This window comes from Balaenoptera acutorostrata, chromosome 2, assembly GCF_949987535.1.
Source record: "Balaenoptera acutorostrata chromosome 2, mBalAcu1.1, whole genome shotgun sequence".
NCBI classification, from domain to species: domain Eukaryota; kingdom Metazoa; phylum Chordata; class Mammalia; order Artiodactyla; family Balaenopteridae; genus Balaenoptera; species Balaenoptera acutorostrata.
The window spans coordinates 158498748-158519377 of record NC_080065.1 but is presented as its reverse complement, the minus strand read 5'-3'; the positions used below and the strand labels follow the sequence as shown (position 1 = coordinate 158519377).

Here is a 20630-nt window from a genome sequence, read left to right as displayed (position 1 = left end):
GGCACAGGCCACGCCTCCCGACCGTGTTGTCAAACGGGCGGGGGTCTCGGATTGGTCCAGCCGCCGGGACAACACCTGCTCGACTCCTTCATTCAAGTGACACCAGAGCTTCCAGGGATATTTGAGGCACCATCCCTGCCATTGCCGGGCACTCGCGGCGCCGCTAACGGCCTGGTCACATGCTCTCCAGAGAGCTACGGGAGGGCGCTGGGTAACCTCTATCCGAGCCGCGGCCGCAAGGAGGGAAAAGGCGAGCGAGGAGGAAGAGTGGGAGGAGGAGGGGAAGCGGCCAAGGAGGAGGAAGAGGAGGAGGGGAGCACAAAGAATCCAGGTCTCCGGGCGGGAGGTTTACACCAAGAACCATGTGTGCCGAGCGGCTGCGCCAGTTCGTGACCCTGGCTTTGGTGTTGGCTACCTTCGACCCGGCGCGAGGGACCGACGCCACCAATCCGCCCGAAGGTCCCCAAGACAGGGGATCCCAGCAGAAAGGCCGTCTGTCCTTGCAGAACACAGGTAAGTGCGTGCGCCCCAGCGGCGGGGAGCTGCTGGGAGAAGACACCCGGCACCCACGCAGAGCGCCCCGGGCGCTTCGCCCGGAACCGGGCGCCCACCCTGGGCCGCGCAAACTCTTGGGGTGGCGTAGGACGTGCAAAGGAAAGCGCGAGGCAAAGCGAGGTCCGCGCCGGGCTCCGCGCGCCCGGAATCCGCACGTGCTGGCAGGGTGATGAAATGGCTGGGGCAGGACTTGTTGCTGTCCTCCCTGGGTCGAGGGTAAATGAAGCAGCGCCTGACGCGGCCAGTGCCGGCTCCGGAGTCCCCGGTCCGGTTCAAAGCTCCCTGCTCCATCCTGACTGGCTTGCGGGAGGCACGGAGGGTCCCCGGAGCGGGGCTGCGCCCTGAACCCGGAGAACTTCTCTTCCCAGCCTGCGGGCCGCGGCAGGACCGCTTCTCCCCTTCCTCAAAAGATGCCCGACATCCGAGAACTTTGTAGGCGAGACAAATTGCATTTTGAACTTTCCCCTTAGGGGGCATTCCTTTCGGAACGGGTAGGGGCGGGTGGCGCAAAAGCGTACCTCTGCGGTGCTGCCGCCGTCCCCAGCTCCAGGGCAGGTCAGCAAGGGAAGAAATGGTGACACGGCCCGAACCGTGCGCCGCAGCTGCTCGACCGGCTCTCCGCTCACCCACAAGCTGCCGAGCACCGCCAGGCGTGCAGGGCTCGGGGCTGGCCCTTTTCCCAGCCTCCTGGAGAGGAAGAAAATCTGCCTACAGCTCCTTCGCTCTTCACGGCCCTCCCTTTATTTAGGGGGCCTGCGAACCCGGGGGCGGCGTGCGTGCGCTCACCGCACGAGCAGGAATGCACGAGTGCCCATTAGCGACGCCCGGAGCGAGTGAATCGCGGCCCTGCGCGCTCCTGGCCGGCGCGCCGGGGCCGCGCGTGGGGTCATCCGGGAGTCTCCCACCTCCATAGGCGGGTCCCAGCACCCGCGGCCCGCGCGCCGCTCATCCCAGGACCCTCGCCCACCCTCTCCTCAGGCAAAGTCCCAGAGCTTTCCCTGAGAATCGAACGTGATTTTCGCTAGTTGGTGACCCTCAATAAATACACGCCCCTCGTTCTCTCCGCAGATTTAATCTGAATGTGGATTATCTCCTCCGACCCCGCCCTTCTTCCAAAATATACTTTTCTGATGTAATTTTGTGGTTGGTTTAAGTCAAGGAATTGGGTAGGGGGAGGGAAGGAAGACAGGCTTTGCGCGCGGCAGCCTGACAGTTAACTCCCTCTCAGCCTGTCCTTTCGCAGAGACGAATTAGGGCCACATTCTGCGAAGGAAGGCAGCAAACTCCCGGGTCGCGGGAATTCTAGGGGATGAAGCGACAGCTCACCCCGGATCTCTGTTTAGAAGGAGCCTCGAACTGCGAAGGTTGCGTTTCTGCAGACTAGCCCCCATCTGACTCTATTCCTGAGCTTGCTTGCAAACCGCAGCTTCCCTAGCCTGGTATTTTTAATGCGGATGGTTTGGAGGCGCTGCCTTAATAGGAATTTTGTTTTGATTTTTAGATGTTGAATCATAAAGCTGAATTGAAACTGCTTTTTGGACGCTTTCATTTGGGGGTCAGGACGGAAATGGCCTTGATTTAATAGCAGCAGCTTCATCCAAGTAGAGAAGGGTATTTCATTGATGAAGTACAGAAGAGAAAGAGCAAGCTAATCGGTTGAAATTTTATTTTTGTCTGTGGGTTTAGAAAGCTGAAATATCTTATGCTTTCAAACTAAGTATTCCCACAAATACTTTAATAAGATGAGAAGGATGAAAAATGGAGTGTTCAGACCTAACTTCGAATTGTGACTTTCGCAATGTAGGTTTGGCTAATTTTTTACAAATATTTACAAATACATTTTCATAAGTAGATTAAGTGATGAAATTTTCTTTCCCTGGTTTTTTAGATCCTGAAATAGTCACTTCTAACTTTTTTTCTTAAATTTTCTTTTAGTCATTACTTTTATTTCAACCCGCCTCTCTGCACTCCCCAGCATGGCTGAGAATTTTGTATGTGATTGTATGTAATTCTCATTTTAGCGGAAATCCAGCACTGCTTGGTCAACGCTGGCGATGTGGGGTGTGGCGTGTTTGAGTGTTTCGAGAACAACTCTTGTGAGATACGGGGCTTACATGGAATTTGCATGACTTTTCTGCACAACGCTGGAAAATTTGATGCCCAGGTAAAAAACCATATTGAGCGCCAAGAATGTTTTGTGTTAGCGTAGCGTGATCGAAATGTTCATTGGGAAGACTTGTTAACAGATTTTCTTAGCTGATCGTCATGGTGGATTTTAGCACTTGCCAGAGACCTTCTAGGTGAACAGCAGGATGCCAGTGACTCCCGACTCCACTCCTGGCGTTCAGCTTTCTGGACCCGTCATGTAAGCTAAATCTTTCTCCACTATTCAACTGTGTCTCCACACACAGAGTGGAACGGAGACCAAGTTGAACACTTATCTGAGGATTCTTAGCAGAGAAGACAAAAGTCATAATAAATAATAAACACCTTCGAAGGGACACCTAAGGATGTCTGGCTACCCAGAACCCGGTCTGCAAGGCCCATCACATTTAGGAGCAGTACGTTGAGGGGGGAAGGGCAGGGACTCCAACTGACCATGCCGAAAGCTATTTTCAAGAATAAAAGAGACACAAAATTTGTAGACATTCACCATGTCCTAGAGGGCATGTGGGGGACTTCCCTGGTGGCTCAGTGGTTAAGAATCCACCTGCCAATGCAGGGGACACGGGTTCAATCCCTGGTCAGGGAAGATCCCACATGCCGCGGAGCAACTAAGCCCGTGCGCCACAGCTACTGAGCCTGCGCTCTGGAGCCCGTGCTCCACAACAAGAGAAGCCACCGCAATGAGACGCCCGCGCACCACATCAAAGAGTAGCCCCCGCTCGTCGCAACTAGAGAAAGCCCACGCGCAGCAAGGAAGACCCAACACAGCCAAAAATAAATAAATAAATAAATAAATTGAGAGGGCATGTGGGCAGGCAGCATGGATAAATCAGGGCCTCCAGAAGAGCAGACTTTTCTCCCTCCTAAGTAGCAGATCCTCCTTTCCCAACCTGAGAAGTCGGAACCCTGAATGAGTCCTGCTCTATATAATAAATATAGTCAGGGCCTGACCCACTTCAGTTATCCCAGGGTCCCCAGGGTAAAGCCCAGTTGCTGTGTGGGCAGGAAAAGAACCCAACAAGCAACTTTATGGCTCCAGTGCCCACGATCCAAACACATTTCAGATGGAGTGGAGCGTTAGGCTCATCTCCTTCATGTCCTCCCCAGCCCGTAGATGCACTATGAAGTACCCTGCAGTGGTTACAGACTTCCTCTCCCAATTCATTGGAGAGCCATGACAGTGTTTGGATGAGGCCAACAGTTTAGGTGTGATTTATGAACATCACCAGTCACCCTGTACTGACATCCTGTAGAGAGCCTGACAAAGCAACGCCTGGGAACCAGAAAGCAATGTGACAGGGCTGGCAGCCTCCCCTACAGAGGATGTGGGGTGGCAGCAGGGGAAACAGAAACCGGGGAAGGAAAGAGGAATAGAACGTTTGAACTCCTTGAGACTCCCTAATACAGCATCCCTTCTGGATTAACTGGAATTAGGAAACGTAATAGGAAATCCGGAGGAAAGATGTGTATTTCAGGGCAATCCCACAGGATGTCAGGGAAGAATACCAGAGCGTATTACTGCAGCCCTCGCATACATTAATCTTCCTTTTTTTTCTCAACCAACAGCAGTGTGTTCTCAAGTTAGAAGCATCCCTTTCAAGTCAGATCTCAGCCCATAACTACTTAATAAAGTGGCACACCCTACCCTCCATCCTATTTGGCTCCCACTGGAGAGTCAGAGGAAAGGGGGCTATGGGGAGGTGGTTTTTCAGTGATCAGACACTATCTGTAGACATTTCAACTGCTTCTAAAGGAGAGAACTGAAATAAACATGCTGGCTGGCTTCCCACTTCCAACCTAAACCCATTTACTTTCTCAACTCCGGTACGTCCGGGCCTGTCTAAAAACAGGGGGTGACCTCTCCAACGACAGCTTGTTTCTATAGTAAGTGGGGTGTGGGGATCCCTGGGTAGGTATCCCACAGTGCCTCTCTGCCCCGAGAGGTTGATAAGGGAGCTGCCGGCCCGGGCTCGCCTCCACACCCCGAACAGCTGTCTCCTTTCTAGGATAAGAGCAATCTAATGGGGTTGCCAGGAAAGAGAACTGTAGGCCAGATGTATGCCTGGCTGCCTTCGCCACTCAGAGGCCGGGAGCATGGGGGAGGGGCTGTCAGTTGGGCAGTTCAGGCTCCAGATGCTGCCAGGCAGTGTGCCAGGCGGGCCTTTTAGAGGCAATAACCCTAACAGTTTCAAGGAGTCGAATTGCTTTCAAAAAGGAAAAGAATGCTCCTCCTTAAAGGCTAGGAGGAGGCAAGAGAGAGTATGGGTTGGGGGTGGCAGGAGGCACTGAGACAGAGAAGGGAGGCCCAGCTAGCACCCGATCTTGACATCACTAGAAGGAACAAGGAAAGATGTGAGATTTGGACAAGCAGGCACTTTCTACTCGAGAAAAACTCTTGCTGGGCACCACCAAGGAGTTCTGGATTTATGCCTGGCCAAATTCCCCTTTGTGCTCCAGAAGCGTTGCCACCAAACGGCCAACAGTGGGCCACCTTGAGGATGGAGGGCCATGGGAGGCCCAGGACCAGGAAGGCTAGCAGAGCAGGTCAGGAGGAAGGAGGCCGATGCGTTTGTCTCCCAAGGAACATCCTTTGGGGCCGAATGCGGGGGTAACACGTCACTCTGAACGGACCTCCTGATGTAGCCTCAGCCTGTCACCTGCAAGGGTGTCCGTGTGCGGCAGGGCCTTGGAGTTCAGTTGTCAGAAAAATCCCTTGTAAGCCCAAAAAGGGTAAAAAAGTCGAAGTGTGTAACAAGGACTGGTCTCTTCCGCCCCCCCTCTCCCTCCGCTGTCCCCTCTGCTCTCAGGGCAAGTCCTTCATCAAAGATGCCTTGAAGTGTAAGGCCCACGCTCTGCGGCACAGATTCAGCTGCATAAGCCGGAAGTGCCCGGCCATCAAGGAGATGGTGTTCCAGTTACAGCGGGAATGCTACCTCAAGCACGACCTGTGCTCTGCCGCCCAGGAGAACACCCGGGTGATGGTGGAGATGATCCACTTCAAGGACTTACTGCTGCACGAGTGAGTGCTGCCCTCTGGGGGCAGGGGGGTGGGGGGAAGGGAATGGTGCAACTAGGATAGAGGAAGGGGAGGCCTGCTGGGGCTGGAGGAGAGTCTTCCTCGGTTTGAGGGGCTGGCTTGTAGAGGCTGAACTCTCCTGTCAAACCGGGAAGGTTGTGGTTTACCTCAGAAAGCGGCACACTGACTCCCTGGCAGTCCCCTTCCAGCTGGCCTTCAGGAAAAGCAAAAGAAATTTCCACCATCGGTTTCGAAATCCTAAGCAGTAGCCACAGGAAATCTTTTCACCGAGCATGAGATGCATAGAACTCGGAAATACCTTTCATCTTCCCCTCAGCCAAGATCCCAACGGTGCTGAGTGTTTGTTCCAAGTAACCATGTAGGTGCCCCTTCAGACAGCCGAGAGCTGATCATATATATTGAGCATGTACTAAGTGCCAGGTATTGTGCTAAGGGCTTCATAGGAATTTTTCACTTGATCCACATGACAGCGCCGTGAGCTAGGTACCATTCTCATCTCCACTTTACAGATGAGAAAACTGAGGTTCACTGCGGTAAAGGTCGCACAGACAATGAAAGGCAGAGCCAGGATAAGGAGCCAGGCGGTCCGGCTCCAGGACTTACACTCTTACATACCAATAGCTTTTTTTCCTGCCTCCATAAGCTCTCCTTTCCTTTAGAAGGTCCAATTCACCTTCTCTAACATTAACGCCCTCCCAGAGAAAATACAAAAGAAATGACGAAAACTTTAATCAGCTAAACACCTTTACGCCAAAGTGAGGAAATAGGAACGTACTTATTGGAAGACTTGCAATTCGATCATAAACCCAGGACATCTCCTTCCTTAGAAAACATCCCTATAGGATCCTAAATTTTGCAGAGTAGTAAAACATGTGGGTACGTCGTTGCTCCTAACACAGTAGCCCCTGAAGGTTACAATGGCGCCTTCCTTGGGAACTTAGAGCAGAAAGCAAGCTACTAGCTAAGCAGTCCAGTACAAGTCATAGCACTGTTAGTCTTTACACAGTGACTCATTGAGCCAAATCAGTACAGTTTTATGAACTCTTGCTCCTTAGTTTGTGCCATGGCCTCCCCCAGCTATGTCGCTAAACAGGCCACTCCCCACCCCCACATACACCACTTAGATCACAGAGGACGGCAACCGTCGCCTGTCACTTTCCACTTGATTATGAGGCTCTAGGTATCTTGCAGCACCCCTTGGTGCAGTGTTAGAATTATAAGATTCACCGTGAATCTCTGCCGGCAGCTCTTGCCAAGAGCAAACCGATGTGGCTTTTCCTTGAATTACACTAATGCCTGATAAAATATTTTCTATTCTTCCAAATCCCTATAGAAAAACAAAGCAACAATAACATCAACAACAATAGCAATAACAATAACTATCATTTTCTGAGTGGGCCAGGCCCTTTGGCCAGAGACTTTACCTGGATTATCTCATTTACCTTTCCCAACAGTGCTACAAGCCAGAGAATACTGTCCTCCTATAACAGAGGAAGAAAGTGAAGCTAAGAGGTTAAAGGTCTTACTCTGAGGTTCAATTCCTACTTTTCAACTTGGGAATTGGTGATTCTGAAGCCAGTTGTCAGGAATAGACCTCAAACCTCCTTGTAACCTAGGCTGCGTTCTCCCCCCTAGACCGGCTAAAGGCTCAGTGGTCCCCAAATGTGGCAGGATTTTCCCCTTTTCTCAGAAACAGCCCCATTCCACCAGCAGAGCACTGTGAAATTTCCTTCCTTCAAGGTGCCCCTGCAAGAGGCAGACACCCCCTGGCTGAGAAACTCATGAAGTTCATTTGTCCTCAGCCCACTGTCATCCTTTAGAGATAGTTTGTTGGCCTCAAGAATGGATGACGGGGCACTAAGTTTTTAATTCTATGGTACGTTCTTGGAGCCAAGAAGACTTTGTCTTTCTGGAGAAACGTCCTCTGTGGGGAAATTGAAGGTTTTGAGGTTTTTCGCCACCCTCCCCGCCTTGAATTTAAGGAGAGGTAAAGTACTGTGGCTTTCTGACATCTCCTCTACGGAAACATGGTCCATGGGGCCACGGGACCCTTACTTCCAAAGGACTCCTTACATCATTTAGAGCCAACACATAGCCCCCACCCAGGCCTGCTCTGGAAATGCTGGTGGTCCATCCCGAAAGCAAACCTGGGCCATTTTCTTAAATTCTCAGTGTGACTGTGTACAAGTCATCTTGCCTCCTGCTAAGCTGGCACCTCTGGCTCCCCACAGATCCCCACTACCTCCCCTTCTGAAGCCACGACTACACGCTGCGGCAACTCGTACTTCAAGCTGAACTGACGTTTTTGTTTTTTAACTATCTTAACTGATTTGGGCACCAAAGATCCCATCAGTCCCCCAAATATCAAGAAGACCATTTAAGAATGTGTGACATTGGCCACAGATAAGAAAATGAAAACTGAATTTGCTCTTCCCTCTAGAGAGGAGGAAATCACAGTCACTCCAGAATCCACGTCTCCCCCATCCCTCAACCTGGTCCTCACCCACCCCAAAACACGTTCAGTTAAAGGGGCTTCCTTCAAACTCTCCACTCCCCTCTGCTCCCCTCACCCCTTCCCATCCCACTTCCTCCCTATCAACCGCTTGGCCACCACGCACCCTGTCACTGAGTGCTGGCAGCCTCCAGGCACGTCCCGCTCCAAGTATTTTAAAAAATCTTTTAGCCTTGCTGACGCCCAGTGGAGAGAGCTGGGCTTTGTCATTAGACACGGGCTGAGCTAGCAGCCGGAGAAGGCACCATGCCAGCTCGGAACAAGCTTAGATGAACACACAGCCCTCCCCACAGTTCACAGCTTTCTCCTCAGCCGACAGCGCTGAGGGCACAAGAGAGCGTGGGCTAGTCCAGCCTTCCGGGACCGCCTCGGGATTCGGAGAGCTCCTCTGGTGGGCAGGACGCCCTGGCGAAGGAGGCCAAGAGGCAGTCTCTGCATTCCCAAGAGGCCCCTCCCCTTACTCTGGGGAAAGAAACGTGAAGAAGAGCATCCCCAAAGGACAGATGCTCAGCCTGCGCGATTTGCCCATCTAGCCCCAGGGGGTGGCAGGTAGGATCAGATGCTAAAATCCCGATGCTGCTCTAGCAGACATACTCGGTGACCCTGACCTCCCTGAGGCAGTCAGTTGCTAGTTTTCAAAAGATGGAAGGAAACAGACATGCAGGGAGCATTTCCCTTGTGTTGCCCCATGCCCTCGTCTCTTAACTCAAGCAGACACGGGTCATCGCTGTCCTTGTCATGGTTAGGGGCCTGCCTTAGAGAGTTTCAGCACCCTGCCCATCAGCCGTGCCCAGACTCTGACTCTGAAGGCATCAAGTAGGCCTTAAAAGGCAGCTTGATCTCTATCAGCCTGAACAGTCCTCCTCTCTTCTCTCAGCCCAGCCCCAGGCCTTCCCAGCCCAGAAGCTTCCAAAGCCACTTTTTCCCCCCGCCTCGTCTCCTTTTTTATATCGATGAAATGAGGACAGTTCACTCAATTACAACTTGAGGACTAATTCATAAAAATGGCAGTAAACTACTTCACAAGTCTCAAAACACAATCTGCTCTTCCTGCTTGGCGACAACTGTCAACTTGCGGAGAAGAGATTAAATGGGCTATAATGCAGCCCCCCAGGTGGTCCGGGCTCACAGAGGAAAAAATTCTTGTTCTTCTTCTTACAAATGATCTCACGGTTCCAGAGTGATTTCCTGCCCAAAGGGACGGCCCAGAGCTTCAATGTTCATGATCAGAGATATCCAGAAATTCTGCCAGTGAGGACTGCTTAAGAAAGCTGGTTAGCCACATGAAACACTCCATACCCCTCTCCCACCTCGGGGGTCTTAAAAGGCCAGTGAGATGTAAGAAAGGCTCAGTGAGTGGGCCAGGAGAGCCCATTGCCTGGGGGTACCTTTTGCCAGATGGGCCCCAACATATAAGAAGCAGGCACACTGCTCCAGCTTTCTGCACACACCTCCCACCCGCAGGAGGAACGTTTGCATGACGTGGCCATCCAGCACTTTCCTAAAGAACAACCCGGGGCAGCTGGGATGGCCTGAGCAACTGGCCCTCCCCTTGGGATCCCAGCGTGCTTATTTCACAGACAGCTGGCTCTCGTCCCAAGCATGTAGACCCCTCTCAGCCAGCTCTCCCCTCCCTCATCTCCCGTTGCGGGGAAGCCCAGATTGGAAGCATAGAGAGGCTTAGACAGCAACTCCCCCACCTCAGCCTCTGCTACCAAGGAGGGGAAGAGCTCTGTGGGAACTCACATCCCCCCACCCTTCTCTGCCTGTTCCGGACTCCTCCAGATACAGAGGAGAGTGCATCCAGAAACTTCCCAAAACACCCTTTATCACTATGAGCCCAAACCAGGGGCAAACACAGACCATGGATAAGATGGTTTCTTGGGAGTCTCACTTACAAAGCTCACCTAGGAGAAGGACACCCCGTGCAAAGCCAGCCAACCTCGCTTCCCTGCCATAAAGACTCCTCAGTTTGGTATTTAAGGCCCTTCACCATTTGCCTAAGTATCCCACTGGCTCCAAGACCCATCTCCACTCCCGCTAAAATCCTCCTAGCTAGCACATCCTAAACAGACCTGGAGCTCCCCTGCCCTCTTATTCACACAGCTGGCGTTCTTGTCCCCCCCCCCCCAGAGATTCTTCCTAGACTTCTAGCATATGCACCTGTGAATTGTCACTGGCCCTTTTTTTTTTTTGTGCATGGCATGCAGGATCTTAGTTCCCCAGCCAGGGATCGAACCCGGTCCCCTGCAGTGGAAGCACGGCTTCCTAACCACAGGACCACCAGGGAAGTCCCTCACTGGCCCTTTTTCTTGTGGTAGGCTCTCTCCCCAGCCTCCAATTCTCTCCAATGCCTGGCATGGAGCCCGGTACGTAATGGCCACTCAGTCAATGTTGGTTGAGACCAGTACTCCAAAGAATATGGGTAAAGGCTTCAAGTAATTCCAGAAAGATCTTCCACCAAACCAAACCCAAGCCGAGCGTTTGGTCACGTCCCTCTCCCCTGGTATATCGGTCCTGCCCTCTGCAGGCGTACTGCATCCTGGGTCTCTCTCTCAATCTCCAGACCCTACGTGGACCTGGTGAACCTGCTGCTGACCTGTGGGGAGGAGGTGAAGGAGGCCATCACGCACAGCGTCCAGGCTCAGTGTGAGCAGAACTGGGGAAGTCTGTGCTCCATCTTGAGTTTCTGCACCTCGGCCATCCAGAGGCCTCCCACGGCGCCTCCCGAGCGCCAGCTCCAGGGCCACAGGGCCAAGGTCTCCAGGGGCCACCTCGGCGAAGCAGGTCACCACCTCTCGGAGCCCAGCAGTCAGGAGACCCGCCGAGGTGCCAAGGGCGAGCGAGGTAGCAAGAGCCACGCAAACGCCCACACCCGGGGTAGAGCGGCCGGCCACGGGGCCCAGGGAACTTCTGGAAGCAGCGAGTGGGAGGATGAACAGTCTGAGTATTCTGATATCCGGAGGTGAAACGAAAGGCCCGGCCGGGAAATCTTTCCTCCACGCCGTCCATTTTCTTCTCTCTGGACATTCCAAAACATTTGCCATTAAAGAGGGGGGATGTCACACGCAGGATTTGATGGGGATTGCGGACTTGATGGAGGTGTATGTTAGCGGCATGAACAGGTGAAGCGGAGACTCCCTGGGCAGCAGCGAGGGCTCGGTTGTGCCCGCTGGGTCCCGCACCTGCACATCCCGAAGGGAGGGAGCCGCCCGGCGTCCTCATTGCAACTTTGCCTTCTTTCCATCCGCGGAGCCCCTGGGCGGCAGCCTGCGGTTCCCTCTGCTGTGGGAGGCGATGGGGAGGGGCGGGGGTGACCCCCGGGGCTGGGTGGCGGCCCAGACCGCAGCTTCTGGTGCTGTCTTGGTGGAGGGCAGCTGGATTCCGGTGCAGGAGTGGGTGTGAAGATCTCCCTGGGAATCAGGAGAAGGGTGGAGAGGAAGCAGGGGCCGTGTGGGTGCTTGGTGCCAAACCAAATCCATTTTCTTGCATGGGACCTTGAGGTTTGGAGCAACTTGGGAAGGGGCGGGTGAGGGTTCTAAGTGTAATTTCTGAGCCATTGTTCTGTCTGGGGCACCCTGTCCGAGGGAGTGGCCCCTGTGTGTTTGTATTTTAACCACTGCTTCAAGTCTCGATTTCACTTTTTTTTTTATTTATCCAGTTACATCTCCATATCTGTCGTCTAAATAAATAGCTTTCAAACAAAGCAACTGGGTCATTAAAACCAGCTCAAGGGAAAACAAAAAACAACCCATCTTTGGGGGCTGAATTGTTTTTAGTGCTATTTTAAAAGGAAGCAAAGAGCAGTGTAGCCGTACATCTGACTGCCTGACGTGGGCTCATTGCCACTTAGGGCAAAGCCACACCTGGAGGAAAATGCACACAGGAGGAGTGCATTTGACAGATTTCCTTTTGCATTTCGGTATCTCACCTTGACCCTCAGCCAAGACAGATAAAGCACCGTACCCTGGATTCCATGAGGCCAAGTTGGAAAGCTGGCCTCTCTGTGCTGGAGGATGGAAAAGGGGAACACAGAAGGACTACTCAGTAATTTTCACCAAGGAATGCCGACCTTTTGCATAAATGGAGGAGACTGCTGAAAATCGCTGAGGGACGAGATTTCCCAGATCCAGATTGAAAATTTAGCAATAAGAAAAGGAGTCAGAGTAAACAAAAGAAAGGCAGAGAGGAGAGACAGAAGTAAAGATACAGGGAGAAGATTAGAACAGAAAGCGTCAGCAGTGGATGTCTTGTGGCTACTGAAGAGGTTTCAGAGATAGGCCTTTACTTCTCTTTCCCAACAGGCTGCAAATTAAAGCTTATCCTTTCTTGCAGCCAGTACTCAGACAGGAGCCCAGTATTGCAAACAATGGATGGATGTGCTGGGCCAGGTCCTTCTAGAGCAGGGGTCGGCAAACCTTCTCTGTAAAGGTCCAGATAGGGAATACACTATTTTCGGTTTGGCGCGTTGTGTGGTTTCTGTTGCAGCTACTCAACTAAGCCTTTGCCGCCTGAAAGCAGACATACGTAGACAGCACATACCAAATAGGCTTGGCTCCACGCCATTAAAATTTGATTTAACAGGGACCCAACTGGATTTGGCACTTGGGCCTGAGTTTGCTGACTGCTGTTCTAGTGGCTGGGCAAAAAAGTATGCATCTTCCATTTACATCAGCTCATAGCTTTCCCTGAAAGCAACCTGAGGCCAGAGATAAAGAAGCTAAATTTATCTACTCGAAAATGATTTGTTCCACAGAATGCCCTTACCCAAAGCACAGCTAGTGTTTATATAACCCAAATCCAATCTCATTGCTGCCAGGACATGGTGCCGAAGCGTCATTTCCCCAATCTTTCATGATCCATGTTGGAAAGAAACCATTTGGGTGTCGGGGGAGGGAGACAAAAGGCTGGGAGAAGCACCTAGAGAGAGCTGGAGCTGCAGAAAGAGGAGGAGACGTGCACTTAATCCGGCTCTGCCCTCGGAGGGAGGAGGACCGGTGTGTCAGGCTCTGCCATGGCAACTGAACATAAACCATGTTCGGTTTATGTTCAAGCCACGAACATAAGCAGTGGATGCCCTCACTGCTTATGCCTTGAGAACGTGTCTCAAGCCACGCAGCACGTGGACTGTTTTCCTTACATCACTCAAAAGCTGAGGCAATAACATTCTCTCGCGTTGCTGGGTCAGCTGTTCATTTGTTCGCCGGCTCCTGGGCTGGATGGGTGAAAGGCATCACTTTTATGTTTTCCTCAGTGTAAATGTTTTACGTGTTCGCTCCTGACGTCCCATGTGTTGCTTCTATTGTAAATATTTGTCATTTGTATTTATTATCTCAGTGTTTTCCCCCAAGGCATAAAATTGCTTACTATGTTGATCTGAACCCCCTCACTGATCTCTGTTGTATATTTTTCATGCCACTGTTTTGTTTCTTCTCAAAAGTCAGGTAGAAATCCTTGCATTCTAGTTCCTAATGTTTTGAAGCCTACAATAGTATTTATTGCTGAGATTCTTTATCTCCAAACTGAGGAAAATCCAAATTCCTGTAAGCATGGACAGAGGCATTTGTACAATCTAAAATGTAAGCAAAGTCATCCTTAAAAATAGGCCCTCAACTTGGGGCTTCGTACTTCATACAAATTTGCTCTTGAGCCTTCCTTTGAGGAAGGATGTGGATTCCAAATAAAGATATGATGTTTATTTTGAGCCTTGCATCTTAACAAGATGATCCAAACACCTCTCCTTTGTATCAATAAATAGCCCTGTTATTCTGAAGTGAGAGGTCTGAGTAGAGTGAAATGCTAACACTCAAAACTAAAATAGAAAACGCCAGCCCAGAGCTATAGTCATACTTTGACACACACACACACACACACACACACACACACACACACACATGGAGAGAAATTTCAACTCGAACCAAGGAAAAGTCTTCGTTAGAACAACATGGGAAAACAATGCTTCCAGGGCCCATTTCCTAAGGAAGAACAACCCTCATCCGATCTCAGCATTGGCACCACATGAGCTTGCTAAGTCATAATATCTGTTTCTGTTATGGATTTAGGCAGCAGGACCTGTACATTGTCACACTGCATTATCTTTCTCCAAGCATTAATAAAGGTTTTAAATAATTGACTTCCCCTTGAGTAGCGTTATTGTCTGAGAGGGCTTTGGATGGGCCAAGGGAGTTGGCTGTGAGCAAGTGGGGTTTGAGTCCATTTTAAATGCTGGATGTTCAGATACCTACAAAAGAGAAACAGACTCACAGACATAGAGAACAGACTTGTGGCTGCCAAGGGGGAGGGGGTTGGGGGAGGGAAGGATTGGGAGTTTGAGATTAGCAGATGCAAACTATTATACATAGGAGGGATAAACAACAAGGTCCTGGGACTTCCCTGGTGGCCTAGGGGTTAGGATTCCGGGCTTTCGCTGTGGTGGCCCAGGTTCGTGGCAAGATCCTGCAAGTTGCGTGTTGCAGCCAAAAAAAAAAAGACAACAACAAGGTCCTACGGTGTAGCACAAGGATCTATATGCAGTATCCTGTGATAAACCATAATGGAAAAGAATATGAAAAAAAGAATATATATTATATGTATAATTGAGCCACTTTGCTGTACAGCAGAAATTAACACCACATTGTAAATCAACTATACTTCAATAAAGATTTTTTTTAAATGCTGGATGTTCAGTTTACAGGGAGGGGAACCCAGGGAAGAAGACCACCCTGGGCTTCTCCTCCATCACAAGGACTCTGTTCAAAACCCTGCCTGAATCACCCAGACAAAGAGAAGGATGAGCTTCCTGGGACCGGCCCAGGGCCATCAGGGCGGTCCTCACAGCTCCCTCTGGAGTCCACAGACCTTGGAGTTGGCCACACCTTCTTTCAGACTGAGCCTGCAGTGGACGCCACCGGAATAAAAGCTCAGTGGCTCTGCACAGGCAGGGAAGCCTCTTCCCCAGCTCCTCCTCAACACAACAGAGCTGGAGTCCCTGATTTACTCCACCGTTGGCATACCTACTATGTGCTCAGGACCACGCTAGGCATGTTGCATACGTAATCTCATCCCCAGTATGTCCCACAAGTAGCAGGTCTTATCCCCATTCTACAGGTGAAGAAACCAAGGTATAGAAAAGTAAAGCAGCTTCTCCCAAACCATGTGGCTAGTGAGGGGGGCGGGGTCTGAGCTCAAACCCAGATGTGTGACTCTAAGCCCGCATGCTTTCCCCCACTTCAGGCCTAGATTCTCCACGTTTGATTTCTTTTTAAATTTAAACCAGTCAGTATTATTCCTATTTTACACAGGGCTTAGAGAAAGAATAAATTATACTCTTAGATTTATAGCACCAGGCCTCTGAGGAGTTCTGCTTTAGAACGGAAAGGAAAATTGATGCTCTCACCTTTCCTCTCTGCAAAGACTCTGATTTTGGTTCAGGTTAAAGGAAGAGCAGGAAAATCACGGCATCTCATCGCTTTTCTGTGCATGTGGGTAATTTTTTTTTTAAGGTGCTTCTCAAGTGTCCCTGAGGAAATCATTTGGGGAGTGGCTGGCTTGTGTGACCATGTAGATTGAGTTGTCTCCACTAAACCCACCCGATCGCCAGCCCTGCCTGAGACGTCAGGCTTCCCTGAAATCTTCGCCACTGTCACCACCCTCATCGTGATAGTTGCAGTTTCTTGTGGACCTGTTATGTGCCCCATGTGCTGCTGCCTGGCGCTTTACAGGTATTATTTCTGAGCCTCATTTTACATATAAAGAAACTGAGGCTCAAAGGCATCTTAATTGGCCTAGAGCCCGTCGCAAGGCTAGCTAGCTCCAGGGGGTGGCAGGGCCCACCCTGCTCTGCCTTACCATCCATCACCCCTGATGTGAAAACGTGGGTTTAATACCCCCGAGTTCAGAAACGCAGCTGCCTCCCCCGCAACCTTCAGGACTGCTCCAGTCCACCGGTTCAGGAATGACGAGGCCGTGGGAGGGTTAGAAGATCTTCCAAATCTGCTAGTATTTAAGCAAAGTTTCCAAAAGGAGCAATTGTGGGTCCCGCAATCTGGAGACGGAAATTTGAATTTATTCTAAAGTCAAAAAAAAGAAAGCACCCTACTGAGGAGGGGACAAGCCCTGTCCAGAGAATACGTTTTATGTAAAAGTACTTGTGGGGGGGGCGGGGGGGCGAAAAAGGAGGAAAGAGCAATACAAGCTTTGAGCTGGGAGTCACGCGTGGCTGCTAGCATAAGCAGTTCGGTTTTTATCACTCCCCAGAAACAACACACACTCAAAAGTCACTCACTGAAGAGAATGGGGGAAAAAACAGCCACAAAGCCAACCTAAGCTTATGCGTGAAACGAGCCCCACCAGGATGAACCCTGACGTCCCAGAGAACCCAAGCCTCCTGGCACTCAAGGGTGTATTCTCACCTACCGCCATGTAACATCAGGTCTGCCTGGGCCAACTAAAGCATGGGAAAGACAAGAGAAGCCCTTCCAGGAATTCTCAGAGGCAGGGCAGTTGTTCACAAGGTGCAGAGGAGAATCGGCTAGTTCCATGTTCCATTGGAGTGTTTCCAGGATCGTTTATAGTTCTTAAAGCTAAGGGGGAGTGGCCATGTAAAAAGAAGTGACAACCTAATAAGAATGGAGACCACCTGCCTGCTTGCCCTGGTGAGTCATGCAGAATACTCAGCAGAGGACTGGGGGCACCAAAGAGGGCTTCATGCAGGGTGGACGACCAGGCCCTGGCATTTTGTCCCGGTTGTTGATTGCAATGTTAACAACAACCCCCAAAACTTAGCAGATTGAAACAATGATTTTATTTTGCTCACAGTTTTGTGGGTCAGAAACTTAGAAAGGGCTCTGCTGGGCGGTTGGTCTCTTCTCCAGATGGTGTCAGCTGCCTTCCCAGATGGATGGATGGGCCCTTTAAGACGGCACCTCAGTGCTCCGGGCCCCCACCCTCACCCCCTTCTCTCTCTCTCCCTCTCCATGTGACACCTCATCCCCCCGAGGCCTCGCAAATCATGGCCGTCTCGGGGTGGTTAGTCTCCCTTCTTCCATGGTAACTGGCTTCCCCAAGAGAGATTGGAGGGTTTCACAGCACATTCTGCAGATCTAAACTAGGGTTTGAAGTTCATCCTTGGAAATGAATGTCACAAGGGCAGACACTGACCTCTGCACACAGTTTCATGTCTCTCCAGCGGCCCGGCCATCACACAGTGGGAATGAATGAATGAATGAAACCTCTTGTCCTAAAAGGATGCCAAATTGTCAAATCAGATAAGTTTCAATTCACTCTAACTCCTAAAGGAAATATAGCCTTGTGTCCTTGTAAGGGGCACTGACATGTCAGAGAGTCAGTGAGTGGGTGTCAGAATTAAAAGTCACTGGGAAGCCTAATAATTTTAGAGTCAGGAGACATAATATTGATCCAGACACTTACTTGTCTTGTACCCGGTAAATCTCTTTTTAAAAAAAAATAATGACTGAAAAAAATAAATCAGGACTGACCCTGAGATCTTGGCAGATCCGTTAAATTGTGTAAGCCTGTTTCCTCAGCTACAAAATAAGGAAACTAACAGCTATCCTGCTTCCCTCACACTGGGAAGTGAGGAGAAATGACTGAAGCTATACGAAAGTGACAATACACAGGAAATGCTCTGACGACCATGGATGCCATGTCAACAGTGGGGATTATTCCTCCTGGCCATTTTGGAAGGTTTGAGCCTAAGGTCAAGAGCACAGAAGGGATGAGCGGCCCCATCCTTTCCACTGTCCTGGCGGTTCTCTGAGGCAGGTACAAAGTATTCTATGGCCAGGATAGAGGGGTCAGCCCCACATAGTGGGAATTTGAACCAGGCATAAGGGGGCAGAGCCTAACTAGCTGGGGACCCTCTCTAGGGTGGGAGAGTAGCCCCTGAGCAGCTCCAAGTGGTAGGTTGGGCCAGGCAGCAACCAACACGCTGGGAGCAGAGGGCCTTCCTGCCAGGCTCTCTCTCTCTGCAAACCTCAAGGCAAGGGACCCACAGAAAAGCCGGTTCATAAACTCCTTAATGAGAAAGAAAGCAGAGACTGACAGAGATGAGGGAGGAGAGAGATTCGGGGCCAGAGCCCACTCCACTGGATGCCAAGGTTCCTGAGAGTTTGACATTTGGAAAAGATCTGGCCTGGAGGAGCCAAGGATTTGGGACAGGCCTCCTTCCGGCTCCTGGGACTGTCAAGAAGAGAAGGCGGGGGAGGAAAATGACTCAGCTGAAATGAAGAGAAATGTATTTTTAAAAAGGGAAACGATGAAAGGCACAAAGGAATGAGATGGAGCCCCAGGATAGGGTCCAAATGCATTCTCAGAGGAAGTGGGGCCGATCTGCAAAAACGCTAGTGGACTCACTAGGGTTTCCAGACCAAGAACAGCACCTTTAAAATGAAGAGTGTCTTCCAGGCTTGCCAGGCCCACCGCCCTTGAAGCCCTCCAGCTCCGTGGTTCCCAGGGGCAGGCGCCCGCCTCTACAGAGGAAATGCTGGGGGTGACCCGGCAGCGCAGGAGCTTCTCCACACTTTTGATTCTGAAGATGGGGGCAGTTCTTAAACAGAGGAGTTAGGGAGAAACTCATTTCACATTCAGGCTCACACTCACCCAGCAGGGCAAGCCTGGGAGGAGGGTCTGTGATACCCTGCGACTCTTCCCTTGCTCCATTCTATCCACTGAACCCTGGGTGGGGGGGGGGGGGGGGTTGTGGAAGCGGTCTCCCTCCCCAGAAGCTGACACAACTCCAATCCCCCACTCCCAACAGCCAAGGTCAGATGACCCTGATTGCAAAAGTGTCAATGGAGAGTGAGAAGAGATATGAGAATAAAGGGAAGCTGCTGTCTGACAGCTCTGCATCTCCTTCCCCCCGGCTTATCCAGCGCTGGGTTCACACTGGGGTCCACCTCCCCACTAGCACTGAACTCACATTTCTAGAAGAGGAGAGATTAGGAAGAAGAGTTCAGCTCAGCATGGGCCAAGAACTATGAACCCCTCGCACAAGCATGTCCATGCCGTCGGCCTTTCTGAGTCACTCAACGTTTACCCAGAGGCTCCCGTCGTTGGGAAAATCATCGTGTATCCTCCTGGGAGGATGTGGAGCAGGAAAGCCAGCCTGCTGGGGAGCACAATGGCAGATGCAGAGGAGGACCCAGGAGGGGGTCGGCTGACCAAACCCCACTGCCCCACTGTCCAGAAGCTAAGGCTGGGGTGGGAAGCCTCCCCCGACCCCTTGTGAGAGAGCTCTCTGACTATAACCCTACATTCTAACAGAAAACAGGAAACCGGCAGAGAATTCCTGGCCCTCCAGACCCTGAGTTATCCCACCACCTCTGAGAAGAGAAGCTGTCCCTCTGGGCCATTCAGATGGCTGCCAGCACCTGGCAGGGGGATCTCCGGGCACCTAGTGACTGTAGCTACACAGAAAGAATGGGGCCAGCTGCCCTCTGAGGCCCCTTCCGCCAGCTGTAGCTGCCCTGAGGTTCCTTCAACCTTGGACTTTCAACACAGACCACCATAGACAGCACTGGAAGCACCTACACACCTGTATTTCCAAGGCCTAGGGCCTCGGAAGCTGGGCCAGTTAGGGAAGGCAGAGACAGAATTAAAAGTGCAAGAGATCTGTTGGAAGAAACATTGTGAAGGATCAAGTGGAAAGAAGAAGCAGGCAGGTAGAGCCTCAGACCGCAGTGCCGGGCTGACACCTGGGAAGGGAGAGAGGGAAGGAAGGAGGGCTGAGTAGGACCGCAGGGCAGCTCTGAGAAAGTCTCAGCCAGGATGGTGGGGAGCCCAGGGCAAAGTGTGCTGCTCTGTGTCAGGCAGGTGTGCCTGGCTCTGGCCCCCTATCCGTGGGCTCAGTCATCTCCAGGAGCAGCCTGGGAAGAGGGTGGCTCAGCCCCAACACGCTGATGGGCCTGGAAGGAGTGGGAGGTGGAGGCTGAACTAGCTGCACTCTTCACAGCAAGGAGGTCTGAGCAGCACATGCCCACAGCTACCGAATAGCCAATGCCTTTTTTAAACCTGCTTCATAGTAAGTGAAGTTAGTCAGACAGAGAAAGGCAAGCATATCACTTATATGTGGAATCTAAAAAAAAAAAAGATACAAATGAACTTAATTACAAACAGAAAACAGACTCGCAGACAGAAAACAAACTTACAGTTACCAAAGGGGAAAACCGGTGGGGAGGGTTAAATTAGGAATTTGGGAGTAACATATACACACTACTATATATAAAGTACATAAACAACAAGGACCTACTGTATAGCACAGGGTATAGCACTCAATATTTTGTAATAACCTATAAGGGAAAAGAATGTGAAAAAGAATATATATATATATATCAATTTACT

At 51.1% G+C, this 20630-nt stretch overlaps 1 protein-coding gene and 1 long non-coding RNA gene across 2 annotated transcripts in view; one reads left to right on the top strand and one right to left on the bottom strand.

The window, feature by feature from the left end:
- Window positions 1-1621, bottom strand: part of LOC103007326 (uncharacterized) — a 167045-nt gene extending 165424 nt beyond the window's left edge. The window contains exon 1 of the long non-coding RNA XR_009007099.1: window positions 1074-1621. This is a non-coding gene — a long non-coding RNA (uncharacterized LOC103007326). The remainder of the gene's footprint in view (window positions 1-1073) is intronic.
- STC2 (stanniocalcin 2) lies at window positions 174-14403 on the top strand. Its single transcript, XM_007190318.3, has 4 exons — window positions 174-513; window positions 2577-2719; window positions 5529-5740; window positions 10837-14403. The coding sequence occupies exons 1-4, from the start codon at window positions 363-365 to the stop codon at window positions 11237-11239; spliced, it is 909 nt and encodes a 302-aa protein (XP_007190380.2). The 5' UTR covers window positions 174-362; the 3' UTR covers window positions 11240-14403.
- Window positions 14404-20630: the final 6227 nt, after the last annotated feature.